The sequence below is a fragment of the Pavona decussata genome, unplaced genomic scaffold (genome assembly GCF_977016875.1).
Source record: "Pavona decussata unplaced genomic scaffold, jaPavDecu1.1 SCAFFOLD_116, whole genome shotgun sequence".
NCBI classification, from domain to species: Eukaryota; Metazoa; Cnidaria; class Anthozoa; order Scleractinia; family Agariciidae; genus Pavona; species Pavona decussata.
Window position 1 is genome coordinate 366,680 of NW_028145530.1, and position 23,395 is coordinate 390,074.

The 23,395-nt window shown below is 38.5% G+C and overlaps 1 protein-coding gene across 4 annotated transcripts in view; it reads left to right on the forward strand.

The window, feature by feature from the left end:
* LOC146469828 (uncharacterized) overlaps positions 1-18,690 on the forward strand; it is a 173,006-nt gene extending 154,316 nt beyond the window's left edge. For 2 of the 4 annotated variants that reach the window (XM_085122800.1, XM_085122799.1), the window contains exons 14-22: positions 54-313; positions 3,100-3,253; positions 3,761-4,726; positions 6,442-6,672; positions 8,451-9,812; positions 13,937-14,065; positions 14,317-14,559; positions 16,871-16,948; positions 18,149-18,690. In XM_085122800.1, the coding sequence (XP_084978926.1) occupies positions 54-313; positions 3,100-3,253; positions 3,761-4,726; positions 6,442-6,672; positions 8,451-9,812; positions 13,937-14,065; positions 14,317-14,559; positions 16,871-16,948; positions 18,149-18,342 (3,617 nt within the window). In that variant the 3' untranslated portion in view covers positions 18,343-18,690. The remainder of the gene's footprint in view (positions 1-53; positions 314-3,099; positions 3,254-3,760; positions 4,727-6,441; positions 6,673-8,450; positions 9,813-13,936; positions 14,066-14,316; positions 14,560-16,870; positions 16,949-18,148) is intronic. The other 2 variants (XM_085122798.1, XM_085122797.1) reach the window with 1 other exon arrangement.
* Positions 18,691-23,395: the final 4,705 nt, after the last annotated feature.

Genomic DNA, 23,395 nt, shown 5'->3' on the forward strand with positions numbered 1-23,395 from the left:
ATTAAAGGTTCAAATAATTACTACAATTAAATATACTATTTGTCCTAACATAGATAGTGCTCTGGTGCCGGACCATGTACCGAAAGAAGAAGCAAGACAAGTGTTGTCAAGATACTTGTCCCAATTTGCTTTGACCGATGAAGATAGCCTTGAGCTCCGTCCGCCAGAGATGAATATACCAGAGTGTTTTCACTTAATCCATAACCGATGTTTCAAACGATGTCTGTATGAAATCAGTCAAGGATTCGCAGTCATACTCTCAGAGGAAAGCTCATGGCAAGGCGACGAGAAAACAAAGGAGAACAGAACATCGGTATGTGAGTTTGTTCAGTTGTGGCCACTTTTTACATTATTTTCCCTTGAAAATTGGCATAAAGCTTTTTGACATCAGGCAATCAAAGCCATCTGTTAACTAGGGATGTATGCCCATGTACACTAGTGTTGGCCCATGTACACCTGAGGGTATATCAACGCACTGCAGTGTATGCCCGTGTATGGCCAACTATAGCTACACACCTATTTTAACCATCTTAAACCACTATATGATGGTTACACCACGTATTTAAGTAACTAGGCTCGATTTCCGCGGTTCCCTCGGGTCCGGCTACGTGGGCTGATTTTCCGAACAGCTACGGCTGGTAATCAAACTTATCTGCTAATTCAGTAATGGAGCAATTTGCTGGTAAACACTTCAGTCTCGAAAGGATATCCTAATGCAAAAAAGAAAAGAGAAAACCACTTCGAGAATAAATTGTAAGCAGCTCTGCAAGTAGTCAGAGCTCAAAATGGTATTAATCGTTAATTAATTCATTCATTTACCTACAAAAGCCAGTCTATAAATCTATAAATTTGGAAAAATCCATAAATCCAGTCTATAAATCCATAAATTTGGACGTGTGCGCTGTTAACCACTTTAAGATAATTTTTATTATTATTGTCTGAGTGTCTGCTTTCAATTTTCGCACGGACAAAGAATCAAAGTTTCGGATGTGTTGTTCCATTCTGGGCGATTAGCTCAGGAATTTTGTCAGCTAATTTTAGAACTCTTCAAAAGAAACTCTGAAAATTATTTAAAGATAAGCCATACTATTGGCTTGACCATCAGCTTCGACAATATCATTCAAAACAATGACAACAGCAACACGAATAGGGAACTAAACTTTCCGTCTGTGGAAGTAAAATTTCTTACTGTTGTATCCCATTCTTTTTTATATTTCATTTTTAAGGCTAATGGCCAAAGAGAAACTGATTATTATGTTGACCAATTGAGGTCGTTAGTCAGCCGCACAGTTTTTCTCAGTAGACAACTCGCTCCCTTTAACTAGCTTTTTTCTTGCTGGTTATGCAATATTTGAAGTCCATATAATTTGCTGTACGGACAGTACCCCATTCAGTTCGCAACAAACATTGAAATTAGATAATTAACATTTTCGCCTTGTTACTGTAATCTATTTTACTATATTTGTGATCTATTTGTTCCTTGTTAAACAGTTTTAAGGAGGTAATGGAAGGTTTCAGCTCTATAATTCTTCACATTTTTAAAGCCAAAACAATCCCTTGGTTTTGTAATACAAGACCATTTTAATCTTTCAGAACCTTTTAAAATGGTTTATAGGATGTCTATGAGGAAGAAAATGAAGGGGTGGAAAATTTTGGCAAACGGAAATAAAAAAAACCCTTTATATTTAAAGGTGATTAAATAGTTTGAAATTAATAATTAATAGATGGACACAAAAATGGCCTGCTAAAACTCGATGTACTCTTGCTTGCTGGCTGACTGCCTAATAATTTGTGTACAAAACTTTTACCCATTTCTTTCCTAAATGGCATACCATGTCATAAAAATTCAATGAGATTGCCCCTCTGCTGGTTTACTGATTTATCGAGAAATAAAACCGTTGGTTTTCAAGTGCCCCTTTAATATCACCATTCCCCAAAAATCTATTTTTGGTGACAATTAACCATTTTGCGACATGTTGTTTAGTTGTTTGTTGTTTCTCAATGGAACAGATACATGGGCCAATTTAAAGTATGACTCGCCTGCCTAGATTGGCAAGTGCCATATTTGAGCTTATCCATTGCAACTGACAATTTGAAATAACTAAAGATGAACCTAAAGTTTTCTTCGTTGCCAAGATATTAAGGGCCATACCTTTGGGACTATTCCCGAACAAGAATACATTGAATACCGCAAAATCCCGGTTGTGAGCCCCTTCGGTTATAGGTCCATCTATTTATAAAAACAAATTTTATTCCGGATCTAAGCCCCACCCCCAACTCGGTCATTAGCCACACCATTCCGCCTATAGGCCCATCTTTATGTAAACACCCCCATCCCCTTAAAGTAAATGGGGTGGTGGAGGGGGCCAGGGATGGCGCAGTAGTGAGAGCACTCGCACCACGTTGAGTTTAGGATAGCCTTCCACCGCTTCTTTCAGATGGTTCTTTGTTCACTAGATCCTTCATGCCTGTAGAATGGAGTTATGTTACCTGCTTTTCTCATCAAGGGCTCTTTTCATTTTTCCTTACTAAATAGTGTGTCATTGGTATTATTTGTTCAACTTATTAGGAAAGCACAATAAATTCCACGCTGCTTTTACAACTTGTTGTGTGCATGCATTTTGTGTAGACTGACAAAAAAAAGTATTTTATTTATCCATTGAAAGCTGTGGGCGCTGGTTGTTGTAAAGTTTCAGAGAACTGGGAAAAATTGAAGAGACAAAGGCAAACTGGACAATTCGTATTTAAATCAAGCTACAGTTCAGAACTCCTGGGAAAGGTTTTAAGCCTAGCAAGCTTTTTGAGAACCAATATGGCAAAAATGCTAGTATTTGTTGTGCTGGTGTATGAAAATTCACATTTTTAAATCGTTTGTAAATACACTGACAAGCCCGTGTTCCTTTCAACACGTTTTTCTTGTTTTTTTTTTTTTTTTTCACTCATCCACCCGACCAGAATGCGCTGTTGTGGTTGGCTAAAAAGAATATGAATATCTTATGAGTTTGAAAAGAGTTTGCTAATTAGGAATATTATTTCTATGATTCTTCCGTTTACAGGAAGAAATTAGTTTAATTTTATTCTATTTTTCATTTCTGGCAGACATTTTTCCACCTACACTGGAAAGAGTGGGACGAGTTGCTCAATAGTCGAGAATGGGAACCGGAAGTGGTAGTGGATAAGCTTCCCGAGTTCTTCCGGTTTGTCAGGAAGGTGCAAAGTATTGTTGCTCGTGAAATGAAAGACACCAAAGCAAGTAAGGAATAGCTCTCAAAAATGAATTTTCTTATGATCTGGGCTTGATCATCATCTTCACCTTAATAGTAGAGAAACAGGAGTTATCATCATTATCGCTTATCATGCATATTAGCCGGCAAAACAGCTGCTCCGTTTCCATTGACTTTGTTAGCCCTCCATTTTTTTTTTCCTGAGTGGTTATTCCTTTTACTCGCTCGCCTCGCTCGCTATGCAGAACTTTTTTTACATGACTTATGAGGTCGACTTGTAGCAAGTCTACTGTTTCCCTTGCACTGTCATAAGACCCATGATTTAGGCATGTCCAATATACAAAAACTGGTACGATCTCTGTACCGGTAGGCAAACCAGTAGTCATTCCGTATACGGTCCGTTAATAAAATGCATCTCTTAAATCGTCAGGGCCAGTTTTTGGAGATGAATCCGGATATTTGTTTGTTGTAATTACCTAGCGTATCACACACTACAAATATGGTATTTGATTTTATAATTTCGTTTATGCCCTAAGGTGACCTTTCAGGAAACATCATGGACGACCCAGCACTCACGGGCCAGGATACGAACATTTTAACTGGCATCGTCACCAGTGAGGGCGGTGTACTGGCTGACAATTCCAAGGATATCGAGCTGGTGTGCCCTCCTGATGCTGTTGAAAGCCCTGTGTCCATAAAAATTACATTGGAGGATCCATCTAAGTACTATGGTCTTATAGCTCAAAAGGATCTTGAAAATGACGTCATGTTTGGTACTCCTATTTTTACTTTTCAACCAAATGGGCATGAGTTCAAGAAACCTGTGACGTTGACAGCCAAGATCAACATAAAGGATAGCAAGTCCAGTGACGTCCTAATTTTGAATGGTACAGAGGGGAGGGACGGTAATATCACCTGGGAAGATATCACTCATGATTCACAGCTCACAATGCTGGATAAGACAAATGCAGAGGTGAAGATTAAAATGGATCACTTTTCAGTGATTACGGCTTTGAAGAGATTGACCGTCATCTGTGTCAAAGACATTGCTTGCAGGCTCAACTTATTTGCATTCAACTACACAATGTCAGTATTATTGAACGAGACCCGTCCCAATTCCATGTACGACGAACTTGTCCTTCTTTTCGTGAGCAAAGATGTTTACGAACAGTTCTACAAAGAGAATGAACCGTCTGCTTTAGTGCAACTCAAACGCGAAGGATTCCGAGAACTTGACGTTCGACTCATTGACGATTGCGAAGAGAAAAGTATCTACAACAATGAAAGTCTTCAAATTTCTGTTCGTGTTGGGGAAGACTACAAACTGTTTGACAGTCAGCAACGAAGTATTAGTCTCACAGTAAATTCCCATGTTTTGTGGAGCGCAGGAGAGGTCGTTAGGCTTCCGCTGGAAGGGACGAGAGATGTCAGAGTTCTATGTGGGACGATCAGTGTACAAGGAGAGTATGGACACACCAGCGAGAGGCATTTCTGCGAAAGAGGTGAGTTTGACACAAAATTGTACAGTTACGAACATAATGCCTTGATTCTAATTATTACAATAATAGTATATTCATATAATCATATTAAATTTTCAGTCATTTTGATTCTTTTTCTCCGTTTAAACAATGTTTTTTCAGCCAGATTTTATGATAGATTTTCCACTTCATTTGTTACAGTTACAGTCGACTCCCAATAACTCGAACCTTCAACGTAAATTGAAAAAGGTTAGAGATATCGGAAGTTCAGAACAAATGACCAGAAATAAGAAGGCGAAAAATGTCAGTAAATTTTAACCACTTTTTTATTGTAGAGAAGTCGAGTGACATTGAACAATATTTCTAAATTATAAATCAGAAGGTAACGTAACGTGAAAAACAACAACAACAACAACAACAACAACAACAACAATAAAGCAAAGCAGCAGGAAAAGATTAAGGACTGCAAACTTTGCAGGTTTCCAAAAAAATAACGTCGGGCTACTGATTCAGAGCTCATGCGATTTACTTTTACGAGAAATAGTTAGTTAATACGCCCTGGCCCTTCTGAACTAATCTATTACTATCGATTATCCTTGACAGTTTTCTAACGAGAAGGAATTAAGCACAAGCATTATGAACATACAATACACTGTAATTACATGTACCCTAAACCAGCGAAACCTGAACTGGGCTGACACGTTTTGTGTAACAATAATAAAAAGAAAGGACAAAGAATACACGGCTGCTTCAAAATAAATTCAATGGACTACAGTACTGATTAACGCGAGTTGACTGTAATAACAAGCCAATGTACGTACGGGGCTGGAGTATTCAGATTTGTGCCTGAATCTGGTTTTGTCCGCACTAAGCCCAACTTAGATTGTGGTCTGAATAATCCATTTGCGGTGAAAGATCGTTGAGCATTCGCGAACGTAGATCTTCTTATTACGTCACGTTGTTATTCTAAATGCAGTTAACCAAAGCCCCGATTGATATGCTTGCCGATTATTGTACCACCTGGCTAAAAATCAAAACAGCCTGGGTTGAAAGTATCTGAAAATGGTTGAAATAAATTTGTCTAACTTTATGTCTCACCGGCCGAACAAAGCGGCGCAAATACAAAATCTAAAATACCGAGGTAATAACAAAACGTTCAGTTATTCACATGGAAGCCCTTGACATATATGGTTGTGGGTGTTGTGTTGTAACCAAGGACTATTCAATTGGATGACCTATCTAGACAGTTTTAAAGGTCTATAAAATGGGACAATTAGACCACCATTTTGCTTAAGTAAACGTGTTTACTGACCGCTTACTTTAAAATAGGCCAATATGTGTGGCTGCTGGGCTTGTCATGATTCATTATGCCTTACATATTCATCGGTTAATGCTGTAGTTTTCTAGTAAAATGCTTGCCTTCCACAAAAAGGTCAGTAGAGGGCTTGGGATGATGCTTGTTGAAACACGTTACCATCTGCTGTTGTCCTTGAAAAATCCTGACAAGAGAGTTAGGAGTTTGACTAAAGAGGGCAAATAGTAAATGTTTCTTTTTGTCTCAAAATCGATCTAAATATTAATTGTCTGAAACAGTATAAGCATCAGTTGGAAAACTCAACAAAAACTTCAGTATGATTCTAACCTGGGATTACTATTTTGCATTAATATATTGAAGCTCGGAGAAAAGTTAGCGTATAACCTATACTGCATTACCTTACTAAGATTTGCAATTTTTACAGATTTGCGCGGTTGCACAAGAAGCCTACTGGGTGTAAAGGAAGCCCCTTTCAACATTATACCCGTTGCCCAGTTGTTGAAGACACCTGACGTTTTAATGAACCAAATCACAAAGTCCTGGAAAGGTGAAGACGAACAACTGGAAAAGATTTTGCAGCACTGGTTGAAGGAAAATGACGTGGAAGAAGATCTTGCTTCCCTAAGGAGGGGCCTTGAGAAATTGAAACGAGAAGGTTAGTTCCCATAACATTTAACCACCTCCCTTCTTCATTTTTATTCGTAAAGATGCGAAGCGTACGTTAATACTAGTATTGCGAATGAGGACATTTTGGCAGTCACTCCCTCACTCCTTCACACGCAAACTTTTATTGGTAATTCCGCTGACCAGTGCAGGCCTTCGAACTTAACTTCATGCTTTCGGTTACGATGTGTGCAAATAAGTTCACACCCGGAGAGACCGAGCGCCAACTGAACAGTTCATGGCTTTGTTGAACTGTGTAAACACCACGACAAGTTATGAAGTGTTTCTACTGTAAAGAAGCAGCCAAACAACGAAACACTTATTTATTGTACTTCGGGTTATGATGGTGCTTGCAACATAATGCCTGCACTTCTGTTTCTAGTCTTCAACTAACAATATTCTGAATAAGTAAATGACCATCGCAGTCATATGCATAACTTATGCAGTTAATTGCGAAAAGAAAGCCTGAAAAAATTCATGCTTGAACGTTATTCGAACTCATGGCCTCTGCTATGCCAGTCCAATGCTCTACCAATTGAGCTGTCAAACCAAATGGGTGCTGGTCATTTTGTAAATTCGTCGAATATACGAAATTCTCTCATTTGAACTGCGGTTGAAAGAATGAATGAATGAATAACAATCCCTATTAAACAAACTTTAGGGTATAATTAACAATTATTCCACCGGCATGCGTTGGATATGAGATGATCTATCATCTCAAACCCAACAAGCCTGAGCGGTGAAACTGCAAAGCTGCACTGTCCGAAGGACTTTCGATGGATTGTAATTAACAACGCTACGAACGCTATAAAGTGTAGGTTTAAGCTGTCACATAAACGGAATTAAAAGTTACAAAGGTTGATAAAAAAAAAAGATACGCAAAGGAAATACATCGAACAAGAACCGACGTTAACGATTACTTACATTGCATGACCACCGAATAACCTGGACGAAAGAAACCTGCCACTGGCAAAGAAATTAAAAAGCGAACTGCAAAAGCTTACCTGCGCTAAGTGGGACTGAAAAAAAAGCCTGTATTGCTGCGAAATTGGCATGTACATATATCTATACCGATAAATTATGCGAAAACGAACAGAAAGCGAAGTAAATGAAGAGAAACGTACAAAAGACACTTATATATGAACAAGTGAAACAACGCAAAATAACCACAAGAAAAAAACACGGATGTGAGTTGCGGAAAAAAAAACCAACAAACAAAACAATTAAACAAAAATGTCACACTTAGATCCTACAAATGGAATAATTGTCATATTAAAAACAATCAAGAAATATTGCTAGATCTTGCTGATTTTTCTGTGCTAGAAATATCAGAAGACAATTCAATGGTCTCTTTTTCTTGAGCATAGTATAATAGCTCATAAATATACCATGGTCGCTAAGCCAATCAAATCATTGGAATTACATTGTACAATATAATGACCCAGTTTTCAGTAATGTCCAATGTCAAGCGGAAACTTTTTGGGTAACACTGATTTTGTATTTTTGGATGGAAAAAATGTAATATTTTTACGTTGTCAGTGTGCATTATATAAAATAGTTCAGTTTATACACAACGCAGGATTGCAACTGGAATACGAGTACTACAAGGTTAGCTGACGCATGAAAAATAACGAAGTTAAAAATGGTAAAACGTTATGTTTTTAATGATCCTCGGATCGTCTCCTTTATCCAGATACTCTGTCTGTTACATTTCTGAAACTGAATACTGCATACTGCGCTAATCGTATGCAATATTGCTTTTACTTTTAGGAGGTTATGAAGTAACAGAAAGAGGACGCATGCATGTCAGGCACTTGAGGGAATTAGCAGCCAAGATTTCGGGATTGCAGTGGGAGAATGCTGATTTGATGAAGTTTTTTTCCAGCAAAATCCAAACTCTCTGCAAGGCAGTACTAAGGGACTGTTGCATAGAATTGGAAGATTCGGCTGAAGACGTGGAAAGAGCAGCCTCAACTACAAACCATGCAAGTTATCTAGAGATTCGTCGACCACTACCTAAAGATATCGATGTTGCTCGCAAATATCAAGTGGTATGTTCATCCCCTACAGAATCCGCCACTAAAACATTCCTGGCAATTGTTTCTAATCTCATTCAAGACATTAAGGAAATCTTTGTTTTCAGGGGTATTTCAGATGTGCAAAATGGCTTGAGAGGTCTGCCCAAAGAAACAGTAGAAAAATTTGTGTTCAATGTTCATTGTGCAGAAAAAAACAACCAAATCCGGCGATTGGTATGCGAGGTGTGTAGAATTCTCGAGATGTTGTGTCTGAAGAATTGTGGTGATCTGCCTACTTCAGAAATTGAAAAGTGGGGCGAGAATTTGTCAATTCTTTCCATGCTGCAATTTCTAAAGCCCTTTTTCCAGCTCTGCCCGCAGGACATTAGGTTGCACAAGAGACTAGAGCTCTTCTCAGGCCGCCTAAGAGACATTATGTCCGATGAAGTTGACATAGCCAATGATTTCTTCCTGCGCGATTTGTCCAACGTTTCACTAAAACTGATTCATTTTGCTAAATTTATTCCTTCAAAACTGGTGAGATTTGAACTCAGTGACTCGTCAGATCCTAACTTTTCCTATCAGAGTGAGAACGTCGAGCACGACAGCTGTCACGACACATTCACTCAACAGTTTCTTATAAAAAAAGAATCAGTAGATGAGCTACAACTTCATGCAGTTGCATGTGTGCACCTTCATGGACGAATCTGCAAGAAAGGAGCTTTCGAGTCGGTGATAGTCCTAAACCCATCTGCTGAGGTTGCTTTTGACAGATGCATGCACCACTTTGTTGAAGTTGCAGCCATAAAGCTGAAAGACAAAGAGTCGGAAAACCTCCGGGTGGTCCTATGTTCCACGCAAAATGAGAAACTTTCAGAGTTGCTAAGCGTCATCAGGCAAAAATTAAGTGAGGACGTGGTAGATTTGAGGAGATCTGAAGTCACATGGTGTCACCTAAAAATGCGCACTATTGCAGCCAAAGGAGGGGTGGTTGTGAGTCTCCGTTTGGTTTATAAATGGGGATCCGAATCCATTAGTCTTCACAGCAACGACTTTGCGACTCTTGCCAATTCTTCTGCTGTTGGGGCTTGTGTACCAGAGGGGAAACTTGTGGGTAAGATGATGTTACTTATAGTATAGCCTGCATTTTGATTACCTGTTCTTTGTAATCATGGACAGTTTTTTTTATAGTCACCAAATTGTTAGAAACAGTTTTGTAGATAGTCTTCTAAGGGTGCATTTTAAGAGCGCCTGCCTATAAGAATCGAGAACTACATTTCAGCGACTACTTGGTCGAATTTCTTATATTTCGCCTGAAGACACCCTTGGATTAACTATTTTCGAAAATCATATTTTAAACTTCCAAGGCATTTTATTTTTTGACAAAATTGCAAGAGTTTGAAATGCGGCCTAGGTGCGGTCACGGGCCATTGAAAACCGCGAAAATTTAGGTCTAAGGACGAAGCCCCGTTCACGGTGTAAAATAACCCAATGAACTTGAAATTTTACACAAACCTAGACTAACCATCGCACAAGAAAATAAGTACAATAAACATTCCAAACTCGCTGGCTGCTTTCTAAAGCATACAGATTTGTGTACGCTACTCGAAATGGCCTAGAAACTAATGCCTATTTTCATCAAAATAAAGGTGTTTCTAGTATGTAATTTTCTCTAAATTAAATCTCATATCTCGAAAGACGAAGAAAAACACTTTATTTGTTTCAAGTTTCAAGCTCTGATTCAAACTCTTTCTCACTCAAGGAAGATCGAATATACGTGTGATACTTGCGGCTCGCAATTCACGTCACGAATTATGAGATCAGAACCGATTCACACACACTTGACATCTGGAGCCCGTGAATGTTTCCAAACATCTCATATTGGGCCCTAAAAGTAATCAGATTGACTGAAGACAGTCATTCAACGTTTTTCGATCCCAGATTTCTTTCCTATTCTGCTGTAAAATAATGTATTTATTCCGGTCAATTAGCCTACGAAACATGTGCAACAAATTTGCATACCATTTCGACGTCACAGGAAAAAGTAGTGCAAATCAAACTTTACCGCTCCTTTATTTTCTTAAATGAAGCAGTCGATCAGCAAAATGGAGTAAGACGTGTGACTTTGTTTCTGCCGTGTTGTTTTGAATGTTCGTTTTTAGCAGCGACGGCTCAAATCAATAAACCAGTGTGACAGTGAACAACTTACAGTAACTCGATATTCACTTTGCTGATATGGGTAACGCGCACGTGATCCTGGCCAGGCATTTCGGTATGGAATCCTGCGCTTACAGGGCGCTTTTGGAAACTGCAAATAGTGTAAAGTACTGCTTGTGGGCCAAGCTACGACTACCTTGGTGATGAAAACCTTGTGAAGCTAAAAGACTGTACAAGAGATGCGAGAGCCCATATTACAGTTATAGCCACAAGTATCGCACGTATATTCGATCTTCCTTGAGCGGGAAAGAGTTTGAATCAGAGCTTGAAACTTGGAACAAATAAAGTTCTTTTCTTCGTCTTTCGAGATATGAGATTTAATTTAGAGAAAATTACATACCAGAAACACTATTATTTTAATAAAAAATAGGCATTAGTTTCAAGGCCATTTTGAGTAACGTACACGAATCTGCATGCTTTAGAAAGCAGCCAGCGGGTTTGGAATGGTTATTGTACTAATTGTCTTGTGAGATGGTTGGTCTACGTTTGTGTAAAGTTTCAAGTTCATTGGGTTATTTTACACCGTGAACGGGCGTCGTCCTTAGACCTAAATTTTTACGGTTTTCAAAGGCCCGTGACCGCACCTAGGCCGCATTTCAACCTTTTGCAATTTTCTCAAAAAATAAAATGCCTTGGAAGTTTAAAATATGATTTTCAAAAAAAGTTAATCCAAGGGTATCTTCAGGACCAGGTGGTCGCTGAAATGCAGTTCTCGATTCTTACAGGCAGCCGCTCTTAATGGCTGAACCTGTAGAGTATTCAGTTTAATTTAGCTCAATATTCTTTCGAGCACAAGGAAATTGTGGTTATTCTTGGAACCTTTCTTAAAAGTCCGTGATTCTTGGAAAATATGCCAATCAATCATTTGGCATCTTTAATTAGCCATAACCAGGGCATTTAGGGAACGTTCATTTTTTATGAGCATGGGGGGACTGGTGGGATTTAGGGGGGGGGGGGCACGAGAAAAAAAAATGGCACTAAAGGGGGGGGGGGGCTACCAAAAAAAATTGAGTGAAAGAGGGGGGGGGGGGGTCACCAGCAATAATTGGCTAGTAGGGGAAATTGAAAATGGCTCAACACAGAAACAGATGAAGAAATTGAATATTTTTTCAATTTTATTTAATACGATTTTCCTAACCACTTTTAATTTGTTTTATATACTGAGGTCGAAATCTGCATTTCATATTAACAACAACTGAGGAAATGAAGCATATCTGTTGGAAAAGCAATAATGAATATAAACTGAAGTAGACACCTATGTTTGTACAAGTTCAAATTAATATAAAAACGTAACAGTCTCACTATTGAATCATCCGTGGGGGAGTAGTTTTTTTATTAAGTGGTTGTACTCAGAACGATATCAATAGATTGTTTAATGTTCTGTTTAATAGTACTCACTTTTATAAAGACTGTTGATTAGTAAATTATTTGAACCCAGGAGTATCAGTAGACTCAGTAGTATGCCTAGTGTGAACATCCAGATTAGTTTTAAATAATAGAACTGTTGTTGGGGACTTCAGTTGACGGTAAATCTGAGCCGTAGCTATAGGCCATCTTCAGAAAAGCTTGTAACTGTCATTTTTAATAGCAGTACTTTAACATCAAGGCATGTTCGAACGAACCCCCTTTGAAGATCAATATAATGGCGGAAGAAAAAGCACAATGAGGAGGTTGAACAACTACATGGCGTGTACCATGCGAGAGAGTAGAATGTCCGCCCTGGTTCTAATGCATATCAAATATGATATGCCTGTCAATCTTGACGAGATAGTAAATTTGTTTGAAGGCCTACACTCGAGAATGATGTAGTTTACCAGCTTGGTGTATGACTATCAGCAGATCGCATAGCTATCAGAACCTGACAGGGCGCGGAATGTACATTGAACTTTCTTGTTTAAGTTGAGACAATTATGCCGCAGAAATGATGTATAAAGCTTAAAAAGCTGCTGTAAAACAAATTTGTGATTTGCCTAAAATGGGTCTCAAAATGCAGGAAATGAGGTTTCTGGGAACCTAGATTTTCAAAAATTTACGGGGGAGCATGCCCCCGGACCCCCCTAGTAAGAGCGCCTCCGGCGCTCAACAAACACCCCTATCTAACCCTTACCTACACGCCTGATATCTGTGTCTCCGCTGTTTTTTTTCTGTTTAATATGACTCGTAATCGTTGATTGGTATGCTTCGATCCGTATTTTGTCAGTCAGATCTGTACGTGTATTAATTGTTTCTACTCGAAGGGGAGTAATTCCACGTTAAACATTCGCTTGATTAATTTTTATAGTTCCTCTAAGAACCTAAATGGAAATTTAGGGTTTGCCGTTGCCGTAAACGTGTTGTTATCTATAAAACGTTTTTTTAAACAAGAGAAATCTTTACCTAAGCAGAGAACGGTAACTTTTTAATAGTACTGTAAAGAAATCACAGTAACAATTACGTTTATCTTTGATATAAACAGTACATAAGCGTTTTGCTAAAGTTAGGAGTATGATTTGTTTCTGATTGGGCGGGAGGGGGGGGGGGGAGGGGGGGTCATCAGTAAAAAATAGTTTCTGCTTAGGGGGGGCCATGTGGAAAAAAATTGCATGCTAGGGGGGGGGGGGGGGTCATACAGTTTCGTAGAGGCAATTAACCAAATCCCACCAGCCCCCCCATGCTCATAAAAAAATGAACGGTCCCTTATTTAATGAAGATATTTGCAACGTTAAGAAAACGTTGGAAGTACGGCGTAAATATAACGTAAACCCTTTCCACTATACAATAATGGGAGAAACATACATTCTCCTTTGCACTTATATGGAGAGTCGCTCTAAAAGCGAGATTTCCAATGAAAAAATATGCCTTGTATTGGTGCTCTCTACATAGCGCTAACAGGGTACCGAGTAACGTCACTTAGCAATTTCACTGACCAAAATCGCATTAAAACAATCTGATAAACCTTCTGCAGGCTCAACATTATACGCTTTAGGAAACATGTTTCGCTGCTTTCTTTTATCTTTTTTTTTTTTTTTCAATATTTGTTAGGTTTAAGTGACCAACTGATGGCTGAAGAAGCAGCTCCCTTGCTGGATCCTTCTGATGGAAGCCTTGCCATGAGTGCTTTTGATCAGTTACGGAAACATGTACATGTGCCAATCCGAAGTGAAAAAAATGGTAACAAATATATTTTCGTTTATCTGCCAGTAGATATGCTAAGATTTTTTTCAATTTTTGCTTTACCAATACGAAAAAGTATATCAAGCTGATTTCTTCACCTATGCTAACACCTGCAATTAGACATTACACTGTGTCTCGTGTTTTATATGTTACTTCAAACGCATTACCATACATGAAATCGCCCTATCCTTCTTCGAGAAAACTCAACTCCTGCAAAGCTCTTTATATTGTATAAAATTGATTTCTAGGAGACGAAGAAAAAGCTGTTGCTCTCCCTGGTGGGATTTTGGAATCTCTCAAGTCCCAGTCTTGTGATTCGAAACAGATTGCGCGTCTATTAAACGAGAGTTTTCAACTGGATGGAGCCTCTTTAGCACAGCCAGACCCTGAGACCAAGAAAAAAATTCGCTGCTTGGCCATAAAAGCTAAGTGTTCAAACCGGCTTGACGTGGTCAGACATTTGAGGGAAATTACACCCGCTGGGACTTCTGGTAAGTGTATTAAAACGGAACTTTGAATGGTATGTTAGATATTGTCATTTTCGTAGCTTAAAATGTTTTCAAGGAAAGGAACGTCCGAAGCCTTGAAAGAAGATTAAATACAATGTTCTTGCTCTAAAGATGCAAACGTCAAAAATGATTTTATCGACGGATTTTCCCTCTCAACTGTGAAGGAAGATCATTACTGGGTCATTTGAATTTGTTCGCGCTTTACTCTATCAAAGGGTAACTCTAACGCAACGAGGAGATATGTGCCTTGTTACTCCCTCAATGAATAATCTTATATTTAAGATAAATTTAATGGATTGGTTTCATATGGCTAAATATGGCTAGATAATCTAGTTACTAAATATTTGAGTGACTATTTCGCTAGAAATTATAATGTGCATAGCTATAATACTCGTAGAAGAACATATTTACACCTGCCTAAACCCAAACTTAGCCTTGCAAAACGAACTTTTAGATATTCGTACTCAGCTCTTTCTAACCTCTTACTCGTAGCATTCATATCGCCGAGTCACTCTCTGCTTTCAAAGCTTCAGTTGATACCTACAATTTTTAAATTTTATAGACACTAGGTTCTAACAAATTATTGCATGCTTGTTTATATTTTATACTTTTTAAAATTATTGCTTGTATCTTTAAATTTATGTCTTGTATTTTTAAATTCTATTCTTTTTTTTTTAATTATTACCATGTCTTGTATTTTTATTTATTATATTTTTTAGTTCAGGGCCCCTCTGGATATCAGCCTCGTTGCTGAATGGTCCACCCTGGCAAAATAAAGTTTACCTTAAAACCGTAACCTATGTGGATTTAGGGTGACAACTTATATGTCACCTAAACTTTTTTGTTTTACTTTTTTGTTTGTTTGTTTGTTTGATTGTTTTATTAGACCTCTCGAGTTAAAACACTTTTGGTTGGCTGGATCTGATAAATTTATTATTTTTATGTGTAATACACACTCCTAAAGAGACCTCCACTCTGACAACAAACTTTGACGTTAAGGACGGTGCCTACTAATACCGAAGTATTTTTGTGCGGCTTATGACTATGCGGGAAAAGCAGATCTTAGCAAGGTCTCTTGGAAAAAGAAAATTGGGGGTAACCACGCATTTTTCAGAGATAATTAAGCCATAATATCTCTAAAAAGCGCCAAAATATAAAGGAATGTATGGGATTTTTTTCCTAAACTGAAGCTTAATTATCTCTGAAAAATGCATGGCTACCCCCAATTTTCTTTTTAGATACCAAAAGCACTTGCTAAGTACTGCTTTGTCCGTATACTTTTTAAACCGCGCAAAATTATCCCTGTATTAGTAGGCACCACCCATAGGAAACCGGAGTATCTCGAGATGCGCAGAACGTATGCGCGGTAACAATAGTAGGCACCGTCCTTAAATTGTTGGAGATTTCTAAATTCTAAATTTTAGTTTGAAAAGAGGAAATAACATTCAAGTGTGCTAAAAACAAATAAGGCAGTCGTTCCTAGCAAATAAAAATTGGTATTGTTCTTGTCATTCACAACACTGTTACATTCAAATACCTTAAGGGTGCTGGAACAGTAAGACTAATGAAATAAAAAGGCAATTTGTGCTACAAATATCGTAATAATGATTCCATGACAGCATTATGAAGAATTAAAATGGTGGATCCTCCCCTCGTCTAGGATAAAACGGCCAAGAATTTCTTGAATTTCTAGATTTATTTAGTTATCACCTTTGCCACCAGTACAGGGGACATTAATGCAGAAATGCTAAGACAGTGTTAATTGATATTGTTGTTACAGATTGTTACAATTTCTTTATTTGTAAAACCAGATGTAAAATATAAATGGTAAGGAGACCTTCCAGAAACTAGAAGCCGTATACGACGGAGGTCTTGTTTTTTTGTTTTGTTTGTTTGTTTACCTGTTTATTGTTTTGTTTTTTTTGTTCTTTTACGAGGATGTTGAATAGTCTTCTTTGGAAAGAAAGTAGTGTCAGATCACGAGATATGTTTGGCCGAAAGAATCCAGACTTCCGGTTCTTGAAGGACGAAAAGAACACCTGACGTTGGTTCTGCATGCACCGAAACGATAATCAGTAGCTCTATAATGCGTTAATGATGCAACAAATCATGCTTGATACAGATATACAATGTAATTCAGTGGAATAACCTTAAGCTAGTAGTTACTGTCGTGGATGTCTCGATTCAACTAATGGTATTTGTTGAACAGATTTCTTAGGTATTTTGTCAGCTGTTTTTAACGATTTTGAAATTTACTATGGAACGTTTCACTCAGCAGTTAATATATCCGCAGGTCCACTTCTGCCTGAAGATCTCGATGTTGGAGGGATCCCTTTTTGTCATAGAAGAAATCTAACCATCGCCTTGTCTGGTAAGAGTTAGCTGTTAATAAATATCTGCACTTGCATCATGACAGTTTTAGTGGAAAGACGTTCAACCCATAAGAAGGCCAATATCGGGAACTATTGTAGCCGATAGAAATAGTTACACGTTTCGATTATTCGTTACAATAGAAAATCAATTAAAGACCCAGAAAACCTGCTCCTGGTTAATTTACTTTGTATGGTATTAGAGTGAAGATCTGTAAGAATCGTGGGCTCCAATGTTGGGACACCGAACCACTAATCATTGTTTCAAAAAAGTGTTATAAAATTGAGAAGCAGCAGCAACAGCAACAACATAGGAGACATAGGCAGGAAAAGCTCGTGCAAGCAGTCCCCTCCCAAATGCGGCAGACATTCCATGTCCACTCTGTCTAAGAACTTTTCGAGCTAACAATACACCTTGTAAGTCATACACGCACTCACACCACATGAGCCCCGACCCAACAACCTGTGGATAGCTAAAGTGGTCCTCATTATGATTGCCAGTGATAGACTAACAGCCCAACCAACATTGAGCAACATGGAGCAGCTCTTCTTGCTTCAGATGACATTGCTATAAGGCGTTAACGTTAAACTCCTGGCTGGGCTTATATATAGCACGCTTTTTTTACACGTAAGTTGGACGTGCCTGTGATGAACCTACAATCTGTTCAAATGAAATGGTGGAAATTATAAGTGTTCTGACCTACACTGAGATCGATTCACATTCATTAAAAGGCTGGCTTCATCGCGAAAATTTCCGTATTAGGCCAAAAAAAAAAAAAAATACAAAAACAGATCAGGCAGTGGGGTCAAACTATTCCTCCCCTTAACCTCTCTTCCTACCCCTTCTACTGAATCCAGAGGACAAAACTAGACGGTCACGAAATTGTGCACAGAAAAAAAGAAGCTATTTATTTAGATACTACATCACCTTAAGAGCACTATTTAAACGGACAAAAACAGCCTCGTATTCGTTTGTTGCGGCGATTAAACGCCGAGGAGTTCAATACCTCTTTTGTTCCTTTTAGGAGGGATGTTTTTTTTAAAATGACCAGTTTTTGCAGAGAATTCGAATGTCCTTTCGGTACATTCTCATGAGTAGACATGAGTAGTATGGTTGGAAAATAGAACTTCTTTTGGACTAGTTGCAAATATACTTTTTAGATCTTTGCACTCAACTGAACTACGCAATTTTTGTTTTGTAGGCAGAGATGAGTGGAAGCTTATTGCAGAAAAGCTGGGTTTCAGTCAAGACCAGATTCTATTCCTTGACAAACGCTCTAAAAACCCAGCTGAGGATATTTTGAGTTGTATTGCCAATGAACGTTACCTAAGTGTAGGAGATCTGTATGACTTGTTACGTGATTGTGGTCTACCAGTAATAGCCGATCACCTGTAAAAAAAAAAAAAAAAAAAAAAAAACTAGCTGACGAGTTACTGGGTTGTACCGCCAGTGAACGTTACCTAACTAGACTATCGGAGATCTTCACGACCTTTTTTTACTTTTTAAGTGATTGTGGTGTACCAGTAATAACCGATTACTTGTAAAAAAAAAACATTATTGGAATTAGCTTTTGAGGGCATTTTAGGCCGTTCTTCAGAGATTTTGAGAGGGCCATTCTCATGAGAGGGGCCGAATCAGTATTTCATTGAAGTTCGCATAACAGGCATTAGCAATAAAAGTAACTTACTGTTCATTGTTTTGATAGCAGATTTTACAGTTTAGTGTTAATAAAGTCCCAGACGTACGAAACTTCCTTGTTTAAGGGGTTGTTTACATGGAGGATCTTCCTAGCACTAGGAAGATCCTAGAAGGCAGATCCGTCCTAGCGCCATATATTTTCTGCATTCCGTTTACATACAAAAGGTTGTACTTAGCCCTAGTGCTAGGATCTTTCTAGCGTCATGTAAAGCACCTTTGTTGCTAGGAAGGTCCTAATACTAGGTACCAAAATAAATAAATAAATAAATAAATAACATGGCGACGGCCGGGCGTTCAGCTGCTAAAGGCCAACATGAATTTTTTTCACTTTCTTCTTCAAAATTTTAGCATGTAACCAAATGAGCAGAGGAAGAGGGCACGAGAGAGTCTCCACTTCCGTCTTCTATCCCCTAAGGTTGTTCTTTTTTCCGATTTTTACTCGCGGTATTTTTCCCACTAACCACCTACCATTATTGCTGGACGTATCTCGCAAGGGTGGGTGGGTTAACAGTTATGGTATCTCCTATTATTTTACACCGCTATCTAACACGGTTACACGGCATAGATTTTCAAACAGACGTTTTACCTTTTGGTCTTGTTATACAAACTGCAGTCAGGATATATCCTGAATTGAAGTAGCTCTTTTCCTTTCATTTTAGCTGGTGAAGTCTATTCAGTTTCTGCGCCCACTTCAAAATGGTGGGCACTTACTTTTTGCATTGCATCAAACAATAGTTTACTTCTTCTTCTTCTTCTTCTTCTTCTTCTTCTTCTTCTTCTTCTTCTTCTTCTTCTTCTTCTTCTTCTTCTTCTTCTTCTTCTTCTTCTTCTTCTTCTTCTTCTTCTTCTTCTTCTTTTAAGGGTTTCATTTAGGCTGACTTGCTATTTCACCGTTTGGGCCATGCAGTGGGCAACCATTTTTGTTTAATTTTTGTATCAGTGAAGTCATGAGAACACATTATGGCCGATTGAAAAAGCTGTCAGCTTAGGCGTGTACTTCAAGGAATCCACATATAATAAGTTGATGCATCCAGCTTGCAATTATATGAGTTGTTGCTTTCTTTCTTCTTTTTCTAAAGTTTTAGTTTGGCCTCCATATTGAAGTAAACGTTAAAAAAGCGAAAAAAGAAATTTCTTCCCAAAGAAGCGAGGATAGAATTAAATCCGCCAATCACAGCCGACGTTCGTGATGTAGATACTGATGTGTGATCAGTCGACCTCATCACCCGATGTAGGCAATGGAATGCCACCTTCAATACAACTTACTCTTCTTAGTAAGGATATTTATGCAAACGGCTTGTTTCTAGTTTAGCGGAATTTCCCCACATTTATTTTAATTCTTTTCACCATACTAGCGGACAACAAGCGTCAAATACTGTATTCGCCGTGTTGGCTGTGCTTTGTTTACTCAGCCCCTCAGTAAGATTGTTGCAACTGCCAGAAAAAAATTTAGTTTTACGGTTTTATTTCCATTCCATTTACTTTTGACCTTCGAGTAACAAAAACCCAAATTGAAAACGAAATAGTTTTCTCTTTTCAGTCCATTGCTGTAGATGTCTAACGTTGGGCCGTGGGGCTTTCTCAAACGAAAACTAGCAAAAACTGGTTGGCAGTCTGCATAAACTGCCACAATACAAGGGCAACGAACAAGGAAATATGTTAAATTCTTCAACTTCGCCGAAGGAGGGACTGGATAATTCCAATCAGCGCCTATTACAGTAGTGTCTCATGCCGCCAGAGTTCAGATGAAAGGCACTACATCATTCATTATATACTCGATTGAAGAAACGTTGTCATGTAAAAGGTTTAAATCATAAACGGTAAAGCCTTGTTCCCAATTGTGCGATAAGCACGAGTATAAGCACAAGGATAAGCTTGCGACATTCCCACATGTAAAACAAGGACAAGAAAATAAGGCCTACGCAAGCGCAGTAACGTTGAAGGAGATCTGGAAACTGATTCCAGATTGCGTAATCATCTTGCTTGTGCTTGTGCTTGTGCTTACCTCACACCGGGTCCCACTTGTGAAATAAGCACAAGCGCGAGATAAGTACAAGCACAAGGAATGGAAAAAAGTTTATTTTTCTTACGCTTATGCTTATGTTTAACTCGCGCTTGTTTCATGCCGTTCCCACACGATTTTTCTTATGATTATGCTTGTGCTCACGGCTTATCTGATAAGTAAGAACCAGACTAAAAACCCAACAGCTCTTTAGGAAACGTTTGACTTAAACATTAGCTTATTTACATTCTTCTTGTTAGAAAATAGAAGCACGTGCGGATTCTACTTGAGGCTTAACATTTGCACATTTTTCGTAGACGAGAGAACTGAAAGCCATGGAGTGTGCGTTTCCGAATTATTACACTTATACTAACAGACTGCATTGTAGCTCAAGAAAACACGATAGTACAAGTGATGGCCACTGAGATGGACTCGAAGAAAGGCTAGAACGTTCGCACGTCCTAAGATAAAAAAAATCGTGTATAAAAATCGTTTAAAAGATGTTTAAGCTTGGATTTTCCTACCCCCAACACTGGCAGCCCGACACACCCCTCCTGAGACCTTATTTGGCAACAACTATTACCCAGGCTTTCTGGGTCCTGCTTTTTCAAGGTGGCTTCGTTGTATTTTCTTGCTATATACTCAGTGTTTCATTGCTTTTATTGCTTTCGTGCTTTTCCAAGTTCAAGTGGGATGTATCTTTTAAGTATATTCTACAGAGGTAGGAGTGTATAATATATTATCTGATAGGTTTGTTTTTGTAGCTGAAGTTGCGCGTTTTAGGCAGATCAGCTCAAAAATGACCCATTTGTTTGGTTTATGTGGTTGTTTTGTGGTTGACTCACATTCAAGTGACAGTAGTGCTCAAGGGGGTGATGGAAGGTGATACTTTGTAGCTTACAGTATAGAGGGTTTTCAAACAAACAGATAATATTTACATAACAAGAAAAATTATTTCCCAAAGGAAAATCATGTCATTGTGAAAACTCTCTATACTGGCTCAAACTACCAAAAAAATTGCAACGTTTAGCCTTTGTTAGCCCCAAAATTCAGAAAGTGTATGCGGTCATACTAAACAGACCAGTCAAGACTGAAAATGCATAGTGAAATTTTTAATTAGGCGAAAACGCTGTTAAGCTACGTTTTAATTAACTGGAAACCATTTCCTCCTTAAGACCAATCAAACGGACACTGTAAGTTGCTTGGATCATTGAACTGGGTGTCATTGATTTTGAATAATCTGCAATATATTAAACCGAGATTGAGATCTGCATCTCTTACAATCATTTTCATTGAAGAATAGCTGACGTCCTACTAACTAAATTCAGAAAAATTAAATTACAAATGTTATACAATATGCCCAAAGGCTTGTGAAGAAAGAGCTTCTAAAAGAGTGATATTTCCCTTTATATCGTTTGAGCTTACTTCCTTTACAACAAAGAGATGTATTACCCCCCACAGTTCATCATTAAATTCCAAAATACCAAAATTTTTCGCATACATGGGTTTACCAAAATCTCTTATCAATGGGGCTCCGCGCGCCTGCCTCCGGCTTCCGGAGCTCCGCTACAAGACAGTCTGAAAGTCAGCACTGTAAAGTACAGACTGAGAACTAAGTTTACCTCGGAAACTATATTAGGCCTATTGGGCCTATTAGACCATCGCGTCCCTTTTATAGCGAGGCATCCAACGCACTGACGAAATGTTGTTTGAAGACATGGGAAAAACTGAAGCCTAACTATTTTAAATCATAAATCATAACTGTAACAAAATTCTGGAATCTGATCGGCTTTCAGCAGCCATGATTTTAGCAATGTTAGGACATTGTACGCGTCATGCCTGCTGTAATTGCACAGTATGTGCCATTTGCGCGCGCTGTAATTAAATCGATCTCGAAACTTAACTCAGCTGTTGTTCTCCATTTATTCACCAAAAAGTGAAACTGTTGGCTTTTTGTCTTAAATATTGTTAGAGTTATGATTAATTGGTAATATGAATTCCTGTCGTCCAGTTCTGTCTGTAATCATAATCGTGATTAAACAAATCGGACTCCCGCTGCGCGGTCGCCCGATTTTGTTATTCACTCCTATCGATTTCAGACAGACTGGTTTCCACCCAGTACTATAACCATTATTTATTGCGGGGGAAGGGGGCTAATATTCCCACTACTAATACCGTTGAGTTCTGTTTGCCATCCTGTCCTTGGTGGCTTTCGACTCTGTGCTTTTTTCCTGTTGAAATTTTACGCAATAGTGCGAATTCTTTTATTTTATCGCGCGCAAATAACAGCTCCAATACCATGTTATCCCTGTTCCCTTTTTCCCGACCCCTCTACTGTTTCTGATCCAGTTTATGTCCCATTTTTTGGTGGTCCAACCCACCTGTCACCACTCCGCTAATAAAGTAATTGTGCGGGGCGACCTGCGCCGTTTCCAACGTTTTTCATGGTTGGTGGAGAGTACCAAAGAACAAACAACAGAACAATGTTCGCAACCTCTAAAAAATGATGTAACCGCAGGTTATCAGGGTCCAGTGAAAATAAAGCTTTTGAAAGGCACATGTCTACTTAATTGTGCGGCAATTTCGTTTTCATGACGTTTACATAATTTAATTCTGTGGACCTTCACATTGACTATAGTTTATTTAAAAACTAAACACGATAAGTTTGTGATTAACAAGACATTGTTTACCCAGTACGAAATTGCAATTGACCTGACCTACAAAGCTGACAAGCAAAACAATGTACTG